This window comes from Lupinus angustifolius, chromosome LG06 (assembly GCF_001865875.1).
Source record: "Lupinus angustifolius cultivar Tanjil chromosome LG06, LupAngTanjil_v1.0, whole genome shotgun sequence".
Taxonomy (NCBI): domain Eukaryota; kingdom Viridiplantae; phylum Streptophyta; class Magnoliopsida; order Fabales; family Fabaceae; genus Lupinus; species Lupinus angustifolius.
Genome location: NC_032014.1, coordinates 20,963,460 through 20,974,659, shown reverse-complemented (window position 1 = coordinate 20,974,659; position 11,200 = coordinate 20,963,460). Strand labels below are relative to the sequence as shown.

The 11,200-nt window shown below is 31.2% G+C and overlaps 1 protein-coding gene across 2 annotated transcripts; it reads right to left on the bottom strand.

The window, feature by feature from the left end:
* LOC109350147 (metal transporter Nramp3-like) lies at positions 1,162–4,880 on the bottom strand. Of its 2 annotated transcripts, XM_019591301.1 has the most exons (5): positions 4,265–4,880; positions 3,166–3,302; positions 2,398–3,050; positions 1,219–1,481; positions 1,162–1,182 (listed from the first exon to the last, which is right to left on the bottom strand). In XM_019591301.1, exons 1-4 carry the CDS (start codon positions 4,780–4,782, stop codon positions 1,260–1,262), a joined length of 1,530 nt encoding a protein of 509 aa, XP_019446846.1. In that variant the 5' UTR covers positions 4,783–4,880; the 3' UTR covers positions 1,162–1,182; positions 1,219–1,259. The 2 variants fall into 2 exon arrangements, with proteins under 2 accessions (XP_019446846.1, XP_019446845.1); XM_019591300.1 differs by lacking the exon at positions 1,162–1,182 and having other exon boundaries at positions 1,183–1,481.

Genomic DNA, 11,200 nt, shown 5'->3' with positions numbered 1-11,200 from the left:
ATTGTTATCTAAGCAATAAGCAATGTGGAATATTCTAGTTAAAATTCTTATTCAAAAACTAAAGTTACTTAATTTAGATTAAATATTCATTTCAACCTCTCATGTTTTTCGATTTTATCTATTTGATCTCTAAAAAATTGGAAGATCCAAGAGAATGTCATATATATGCATTGTTAATGTAAAGATGTATACACAGTCAATTCATTATTCACCCTTCATTTTGATTACTTTTTTATGAAGAGTCAACCATGGCGGAAAATGAGCGGTGGATGATACAATGGCATTGCAAAAATCCTTACACTGTCAGTGTATATATCTTTTTCAAATGCTGATCAAATTAGTCATTTTTAGCATTTTTATAACAACTCATAGGGACTAATTTGATCTAAAAAGACTTTCACACACATTTGAAATTTTCGGGAACCATTTTGAGTTTTTCAATTTTTTGAGGGATCAAACTGACAGTTAAAAAACGGAGTAAAATGAGTATTTACTATTTAATTTAAATACTCTTACCTTTTTATACATGAGATGGTCAATTTTTTAATTTAATAATTCGAATGACATGTATATTCATTTGATTTTGTTTTTCAAAAAGCATTTTTTTTTGTCAATTGGTTCATTATGAATTCTTCTTATCACCTTCATATTGATAATTGTACAATTTTAGAATGCAAACAAAAGTTGCAAATTCCAAAACCCCATCCTAAAAACTAAACCAAATAGAAAAATCAAACGAGCCAAATGAGTCATATATTGCCTGTTTAAACAGTACTACAACTTGCAATTATCAACTACATTATATCAATGAAAGTTAGTCCAAAACATCACATAATACTAAAACCTACTCTTAACTTATTTCATAAAATATACATTCAAACAAAAAAGGTGTCACTGCCCATTTCATCAACTTGTAATACTAGTAACAAGAATGGGTATACATAAAATAACATTGCCCCTAATACTTAATAAAGTAAGTTTTAAATAATATATATGCATTATCAGTATAAAGATTTATACACAATCAATACATCATTCATCATCATTTATTTGTATTACTTATATCTAAAAGTCAATGAAGATCAAATATGAATGATATGACTGACAGTGTAAAAATCTCTTATACTGTCGATCAATACATATTTTTCTCTTAAATGAAGAGACAAAAACTTCACCATTTTGGAAGTATAAAAATCATCAGGAGCAAATGTAATCTTCAAATCCTTCAACAGAATGGCACTTATTTAAGGAATGATAACTCAATTCTCTGAGTTAGAAATTGTCTTCTTTTGTATCACACTTTGCCATGGTGAAAAGGTAATGGCTCTTGAGACAAGGTATATTATGAATGCAACATATGCAGCTGTTAATGCGCAAAGCACGGTGGCGACCACTGTTCCATTCACTTCAGCAGAGAAGAAATCGAGCAAAAGATAGCCATTGATTACTATCAACAGAGCAGCCACAAACCATGAAATAATCTGTATCCATATGAGAAATCACTCAGTACTTTTATCTAATTAATCAAAATAAACATGGGCATCAAAGTCGGAAACCAAGTGCATCCAAAGGCTCAGAAAAGTTATGGTTTAAGAATACTTACCACCAAGTCAAAGAATCAAAGTGATCAAAATAAAAGTCAAAATCCAATAAGCATGTTCAATGATGAACAAGTAGAATCTTTCACCGGTTTTTTATAAATTAAATGAAGCAAAAATCCATAGCAGGAAGCCTTGAAACTAATGTCAACATAACTCAATCTTGTTCAGTTAATGTTTAGTTTCCTACTACTCCTACACTATCGCACAACTGTAATTACGCGTTTTACTTTTGACTTCCCTTAGTAAATTCTTGTACCTTGGACACCCTTTAATTTTAAAAAAACTTTTTACTTATAATAAAAGTCAATCTTGTTCACCACACTTAGAGTCATGGTGTAAAAGTCAAGTTCACGAAATCCTTCTACATTGCAACTTATTATGACTTGAGATAGTTACTCGCCCGATGAACAACATTATCACAGGTCAAAATACAGTAAAATCGTAATGAGAAAATGAGTAATGAAACTAGTTCACTGGACATACCATGCCACCTTTCAATTACTGAGACAGGACAGTAAAATCATTCCTACCAATTTGCTTCCTTATAATCTAACTCTGAATAGCAAAAGAAAATAGGAACTTCTGTGGTCAATATTGGGTCCTTATTGAATTATTTCCTTCCTAATTAAATTAAGATTTGATTCGATCGATGGATCATATAGACATATACCAACAGAAATTCCACACAAAACAAATCAGGTTGGAATCCAAAAGTCCTTTACCAAAAACTATAAACAAAATGGGCATGTGATAAGTGACTAGTGTGACTAAAAGGTACATAAAAAAGACAATATACCTTGAGGACAGGGCCGATTTTGAAACTTCCCATTATCTGCTCCTTTGACACCAAACAAAGCAGGGGAATAAGTGCAAAGGGGATTTGGACTGACTGAAGAACATTAAGCCACTCATTCAGAACATCTAATGCATCCTCCGAGGTATCAAAAATAAGAGCAACAATCATGGTTGGGATGATTGCACAACTTCGTGTAATTAATGCCCTCATCCATTTTTTCAACTTCAAATTTAGAAAACCTCCCATGATAAATTGTCCAGCATAAGTACCAGTAAGAGTGCTGCTTTGGCCAGCTGCTAATAACCCGATACCCCATATATATAATATCGGCAATAGTCCACCACCATACTTCTCCTGAAGATAGTGTCCTGCATTAGCAAGACCAATACTGTTTGCTACTTCAGTACCGTAAAAACCACCAGCAAACACAGTTGTGACGAATATATTAATGGCCAAAGAAACTATAAGGGCAATGGTGGATTCGATAGAGTAATAATTGAGAGCTTCTTGAACTCTGCCTTTCTTGCTTTGGTCAACTTGCCTTGACTGAACAAGAGCAGAATGCAAAAATACATTGTGAGGCATAATTATGCAGCCTACAACTCCAACAGCCTGGTGTATAGTTCTGGAACTAAGTTTCGGAACCAAAATACCTACAAAGATAAAATCGGACTTGGTATCAGATGTACAGCAAGAGGGACGGCTAACAATTTATTTGTCACAAACTAAAATTTGAACAGGCCCAAATAAATAAAATAAACTCCTTACCGATAAGAAGTTCCTTGCCACTGGGCTTTGCTTCACCAAACATCCACGCGAATGCGAGTGTCATGATACCAATAAGGACAGCAAAAAAAGCTTCCAATTTCCTCACACCATAGTTCTCAAGAAAGAGAAAAACAAAACTGTAACAAAGCATTAAAATATCCAGTTAGTGTTTAATTTAGGATCAGTAAACATAATTAGCAAATAAAAATACATATTTATAGTAACTCCCAAAACGAATGTTATAGTAAATACTCCATGATTCAATATTTTTCATTCGACCTTAAATGACAGGATTCCACTGAAGATACTCTACCCTCCAAGTTCAGATGATATTTTAGTATCTAACAAGTGTCATTAACCCACTCCCGTCGTAAGGTAACTCATCAAAATTACTGAAATATTAGTTTGTCTTTTGATTAGCTTATTTTGTAATCTAAAAGGTTTAATACAAAACATGTTACTATGAGAAATTTTTAGAACATGCCATTTTTCTCTAAAAGTTAATCAAAACATGCACGTAATCAATGCCAGAATTTTGGATAGATCTTGTCAAAATGATGTAAATACAAAAAACATAAAACCTCATACTTGACTGAAATTTGAAACTTATAGTGACATGGAATACCTAGGAAAAACTCCAAAATCTAGAAAGCAACACAAAACTTGATGCACAATAGAAAGAAGAAAAAACTACCATGTTATCCCAAAGTTTGTAAAATTTATCATCTCAGTCCTTTAAAGTGTAAACACTACACTAGTCATATTAGTGCTTCAGTCTAAGGACTAAATCATAATTTCAAGGACTAATGATTCTTGTGCTTACAACAAGACCAAGGAGCAAAATGATAATTTAGTAAGATGGTAAGTGTTTATAAATTCAAGGACTAAAATGGTGCTTTATAAAACAAACAAAGATCCAAAGCAAGCAGGAACAGATAATACCAATACTTAGAAATTATAATTTTAATCCTTCAAATTCTAAGTTCTTGATCTAAGAATCCATTTTGACCATGAAGTCATAAAATTTTGGAATAAGAACTACAAAATTGAGTGAGTTTAATGAAGCATAAGATGAATAAAAAATTAATGAATTAATTACCAATCAAGAGCTGTAATGATAACCCCAAACCAAAGAGGCACAAACCCATTACTAAGAATCCTAATAGCAATAGCACTCCCAATAACTTCTTGAATATCAGACCCAATAAGAGCAACCTCAGCCATAACCCACAACACTATTCCAGCCCATGTCGGGTATTCCTCCCTACAAAGCTCGGCTAGGTGTCGCCCAGTAGCGACACCTAGCCGAGCAGACAGGAGCTGGATTAAAAGGCCCATGAGGGTGGCCCACATAAGTAGCCATAACAGGGAATACCCAGCTACAGCTCCTGCTTGTAGGTCACCCTCGAGGTTTCCTGGATCGAGAAAAGCGATGCTCATTAAGAAGCCGGGGCCTGTAAAGAGCCAGAGCTTCTTCCATGAGAATGGTGGGGTACGGCCACAGTTAGATTCATCATCGGATTCATCAGCTCCAACTATGATGATTTTTTCGGAGGAGTCGTAGGCTGTGTCTTCTTGTATTTGGGGTAAGTGGAGTAAGAGTGGTTGTTGAGACATGGTGGAGTTAGATGAAGGAGTGATTGTGAGAGAAACTAGTGGAGTATTGCTTTTTAGGAAGTTATTTAAGTGGTTTGGAATTTGGCCTTTATCTTTTGGGAAGAAGCGACATGGATATAACTTATTTATTAAGTATAAGTTATACAGAGAAAACAAAATATACATGTGAGTACATTATTATTATTAAATAATATATAAATATTATACTTTTTATTTATATAATTATGATGTTTTTTTATTTAGTGAATTTATATTATAATTTTTTATTAGATATACATTAAATTATATATTTTGTTTTTATTAGAATATCCAATTTAATGTAAAATATATAGTTTTAACTTGCCATTATTATTTTACTTGGTGTTTACGTGTAACATATGATTTTTTATGTAGAAAGTAAAAAATATTAAGAGCAAAATATGAAAGTAGAAATTATATTACAGTGATAGTTAAACTATGTTTTGACTTTATATATTATTGGCGGTCGATTAGCATTTTGTGCTCATCGACTCGCATTCTTATTTTTTCTGATATGCATCATTTTTGTGTTACATTCTTTATAGAAAAATAATTTAATATAAGAAATGGTACATGTAAGAAAATTAATCAAATATATCGAAGAAAATAAAAATAAAAAAATGTGTGGAAGAATAATGATATATTGTGAAAAAGAATAAAAGTAATATTTGGAAGTTTTATGATTGTTATTAATGCAGAAGTTGCAAAATGATAATTTTGGAATGTGAAAAATTATGTAATGATAGTTATTTGCATTGTTATGATAATCGGACCGAACCGGACGGTCTGACCGGTTTGGGCACTGACCACACTTGAAAACGGCTTTGGTTTATAGTCTTCACCGAGTGAGAGGTTGGACCACTTTGAACCGTAGAAATTCCGGTCCAACCATGTTAAACCCAGCTAAACCACAATAACCCAGGAAGTGAACCAGACGGTTCACTTAAAATTTAAAAAAAAATAGAACACTATTCTAATGTTTTGTTTTACTCCAGTCTAAAAAAGATAAAAGATAGAAAGATGTTATTTTAATATAATTATTAATTACATAATTTTTTTATTTATATATAACTATATATATTTATGGATAAAAATGATAAATTATATATGAAATAATCCGGTCCGACTGAACGGTTTAACCTTTTAAACCAGTTAAACCTAATACGAGATCTCTTCCGGTTTGATGTTTGGCTCAGGTTTCACAACATTGATTAATTATAATTTTCCCTTTATGTATAGTATAGAATAAATATAAATATATTTATATATTATATATGTAGTATAGAACTATAGATATATCATTACCATTTATATTTAAGAGGAAGCCATATATACAATAATAAGGTATGAGTTTTATATACTGTTATTACATCATTTATCATTTATGTTTATTCATTATTGACTGTTCAAAAAATAATACAAATAAATGATAGATGATATACTTAGTGTATATAAATCTTTACATTAATAATTGATAGATATTAAAGTTTATATTTAAATTATTATTCACATTTCTTATTATGAATAATAAATGATGTTGCAACTGTAAATAAATCTAAAACCATTACATCAATATATATATATATATATATATATATATATATATATATATATATTTGTTAAAGAGGAAAAAATATAGTTAAGAGTTGTAATGTCATTGTCAAATTTTATTATTATTATCTACCAAAACATATATATGACTAAATAAGACAATGGGTTAGTTAGAAGTTATTCTCAGAGTTTAGAGGAGCAACCACTCCAATCACAGCAACGAAACAAACTGATGCTGCGTGCGATGAGCGAGTGAGCTCCACCGTCCAGGATGATTCACAAGCTTCCCATGCCAACTTTGGCACTAACAAAAATCTACCATGATCTTTGGACTGTTCTAGTTTTATGTAATCTTTCAGTCGGTCTTGTTTAATGATGACAACGTTGGACTAGTGGCTAAAGTTCCACTAGATCTTCAGGATAATAGATAATAAAAAAGTTAATGATCCAATTCTTAAGAGTGACACTTATTGAAAATGGGCAATTACGATATCAAAAAATGATTAATTCCTTACCCAAAAGTTGAGGAAATACCATTACTAACATAAATAAAAAAAACAGTACAACCATTAATTAGAAAAAGGTTAGAAACTATTTTAACATGGGAGTTCAAGTATATGTATTTGTATCAAATCCATACATATTAATTGAATTGTAATAATTCTAAGTTTAAATTACACTAATAATCATTGAGTTTTATTGAAATTATACAAATTACCTTTCACTTTTTTACACCTACATAAACCTCCCATAATTTTTATACTTTCATTACACTGACCACCCGTGTATAAGAAACAAGTGTAATCTTTTAAACAAAAAATATGATAAATACAATTAAGTTAAACAAAACATGATATATTATGTAGACAAGTCCAAATAATATATGAGTCAATATTTCTTTATTATTTTTGGTTCGTTACATTATATTATTAATATAAGAGCGATTTAAACAATATTTCTTTACACTATATTATAAGAGCGATTTAAACAATATTTCTTTAGAATTGTTGATGCATTTTGTAACAAAAAATAATAAAGATACATTGATTTGTATATTATTTAGACTTGTCTACACAATATATCATATTGTTTAACTTAATTGCATTTCTCACATTTTTTGTTTAAAATATTACACTTATTTCTTATGTAGAGGTGGTCAGTGTAATGAAAGTATAAAAACTAGGGGTTTGATGTAAAAAAGTAAAGGGTGATTTATTTAATTTCACTAAAACTCAGGGGTATCAGTGTAATTTACTCTAATTCTAACCTTTCATCACATTTAATGACTTAGATTAATATCCTTGTGATTTCATCTTTAAAAATTAACTAAAAAAGGTGACCATAAACTTGGGAAATATAATCAAGTATGTGGATTAGTTGGCAATTCTATCATAACCAAGGTCTTCAATTCCAATTCATAAGAAGCTGTATTTTTTTTATAAGTTCAGTTCCTCTCTAATATCGAAATATTGAAATATGATGAAAAAGATAATTTTCTTAATCTTATAATTTTTATTGAAAAATAACTCAATATCACAGTAATTAAATATTTATTTATGTAATGTGATATAGTTTCTATCAGGTATCCGAATTCTTATTTTATGGTTCTCTCCAGCTTGAACCAGTGTAATTTACTCTTGTGTAATGTCCAGATACTATCTGCTTCAATTTTAACACCTCCCTTCGAATTGTCTAGTGGTATATTAGCATATAGCATATGCTATTGCTGTGAATGCTGCTTTAGCATATATCATTGAGACTCCAGCACCTGTTAAGTGGTCCTGTATGAGACATTTTTATTCTTCAATTTTTTTACACATTATCATGATATTTCTTTAATTAAGATTTAATTTCAAAACATTACCCTAACGCATTCCCAACTGAAATGTGTAAGTAAACTTTAGAGGATTCCATGATAACAGAGATAAAATATTCTCCCATACTGGACCCCTCCAATATTAAAATGTGAGGATGAGAAATTTTTACAAATTTATAATTATTTAATTTGAAAAGCAACCACAAATCTAAATTTTTCAAATAAATTTATGGCAATGTGTTAATATCTTTATCTGAATTCTCCAATATTGGAGAGGACCGACCCTGATAGCAAGGGGAATGTGTTAAGAAGAAGAAATTATTGGATGGCTTGAAATCATTATTCCAAGTGCATGATCACCATTCATTATTGTATTTTCTTTTAACTCATAGAATAGGTAATGGTTTGAAATCATATTCCAAATGCATGATCATTATTCATTATTGTATTTTCTTTTAACTCATAAATTGGGTAATGGATGATGGCGTGCACACTACAAATGTCTAATTAGCATACGTTATTTAGCATCGGCTTTTCCCACACTATAATGAATAAAGTTAGGGATGGTGTTGTTAGAACAAAGAGAAGTGAATGCACAAAGATTGAGAGAGGAAGAGAGAAAAGAGAAAAGAGAAAAGAGAAAAGAGAAAAGATGGGCAATGAATTCCTTCTATGTATATTGAGAATGAAATGTGTGTTAGTTAACATCTATAAATGGCAAGTCTATTTGTAGTAAGCTACTAACTACTTAACTAAAAAAACTAAATTTTGAATTATATTTCTAACACTCCCCATGATTCAAATTCACCTACAACACTCAACAACTAAAATAACACTAACACTAAGAGATTGAAAAAGAAAATACAATAAATCTATCCATCTTCAATGGCTTTGTTATGATATCTGCCAACTGAGCTTCAGTTTTGCAATGAATCAGCTTGATTCCCCCTTTTGCTACTTGATGTCTTAAGAAGTGATATTTAGTTTCAATGTGTTTGCTCCTACCATGAGAAACATGATTCTTTGCCAAATCAATGGCTGATTTGTTATCTACAAGTAACTCCATAACATCTTTACTTTCTATGCCCAATTCTTGTAACAAAGAAGAAATCCATAGAGCATCGCAAGCAGTGTGACAAGCTGCTATGTATTCAGCTTCACAGGTTGAGAGAGCCACTACCCTCTGCTTCTCCGAAATTCATGAAATTGGAGCTCCAACTATCATAAAAATATACCACATGGTGCTTTTTCTGTCTATCACATTACCACACCAATCTGAGTCAGAGTAGGCCACAAGTTGTGAGCTAATCTCCTCATCTTGGTGAGGGAAAATAATTCCAAAATCTAGAGTTCCTCTTAAGTATCTTAGAATTCTTTTGGTTGCAATCATGTGTGAGTATCTTGGATCACTCATGAATTTGCTAATCATGCCTACACTGAAGGAGATTTCTGCTCTAGAGTGACAAATGTAAAAGTGCAAAGTGCAAAGTGTCAAGGACAACACTAGCATGTCTTTGCCTATGTTTTGATGAAGACAAGGTTCTAACAAAGCTTGAAGATGGCTCAATAATCAACATGCCTTATGCTCATTTGGTCATATCTAGACTAGGGTGTAAATTGAGTCTATAATCTAAGTAGTCTGGGATGTGTGCCTTAGTAAGTGAGTATAGGTTAGGTGAACCTATGTGCTAGTCTCTTAAGCCATCTTAATTGTCATATCATATTCATGAGACATATCATATAGTTAATTGTATGGTCATGCATCTATCATACATGTTATATGTGCATATTATGCATAATATAATTGGTAAAACATGTATATATATTGTGCATAACATATGAGAAGTTTACCATTTGAAACATATGCATAAATGTTCAAGTTAATCGATTAACGTGGTAACTTAATCGATTAACTAAACTGCTTTTCTTTTAAATATGTGTTTTCTGTTTCAACTGAATTCTGTGTCATTCTATTGCCCCGTTAATCGACTAAAGAGAAGCCTTAATCGATTAACTAGTCTGTTATTTGTTATAACTGAAATCTGTTTTAATGTTTAACTGTTTTGCAACAAATGTAACCACCTATTCTCTATGCTATAAATACAAGGCTTTGTTCAGAAAACCATAACATTGCATTCTATTGTATAGGGCTATTTAGAGAGCATTTTGCATACGTATTTTACTGTATTTTTGCAAGAGAGTGTATACTGATATTGATTAACTCATTTGAATCTTGATGGCTTAAGTGATTAGCAAAAGGGTTAATCTTTGAGTCTTTATCTTGTCATATTTTAAGCATTATTGTGCTTAGTATACCTTGCTGTTTAACGTGTTTTTGTGTAGTCTGGATTTGTCTCTTGGTGTGAGATCACCACATAGATTGAGGTTCTTCACCGAGGATAACAATCTTGGCTGGGGATAGTTCGCGAGAAAGGCTTTCTCAGAGGCAAAGGGTAGAGTCAAACCAAGGATTTAGAGATCCTAGATTTCAAGAAGGGAGCGTCCTATGTGCTTGTAATTGAATTGGTATTTGTATCCATATTTCAATATTGTGAAGAAAGAAAATCTCCCTGATCCGGAAGGGGAGGCCTGGATGTAGTTTGTAGTGGACCACAAACGAACCAGGATAAAAATCCTTTGTGCACTGTTCTTTCTCTCTTTATCTTCTTTATGTTTCTTGCCATTATAAATTGAATCTGTAATTGAAAAGTTGGATATTTGTTTACTTCCATATACTTAATAATTGTGCGTAAAAATATCTGTATTATATCTATTCAATTTTGTTTTAATTGTGAAGATCTTGCTCCTGACCTTTGCACGATTTTGATGAAGACACCAACATCACCAAAAAGAAGAAAAGGAAGATGACTTATGAAGACAAATGAAGATAAAGCTTCAAGACATTAGATTAAGTCTTTGTAAGTACTTCTATCCTAAACTCTTAAGTATATACAAGTATAATTGCTCAAACTATTTTTTAGAAAATGTGAGACACTTTTAAAAGACTTAAAACATTTTTCAAAAATAGTGTGT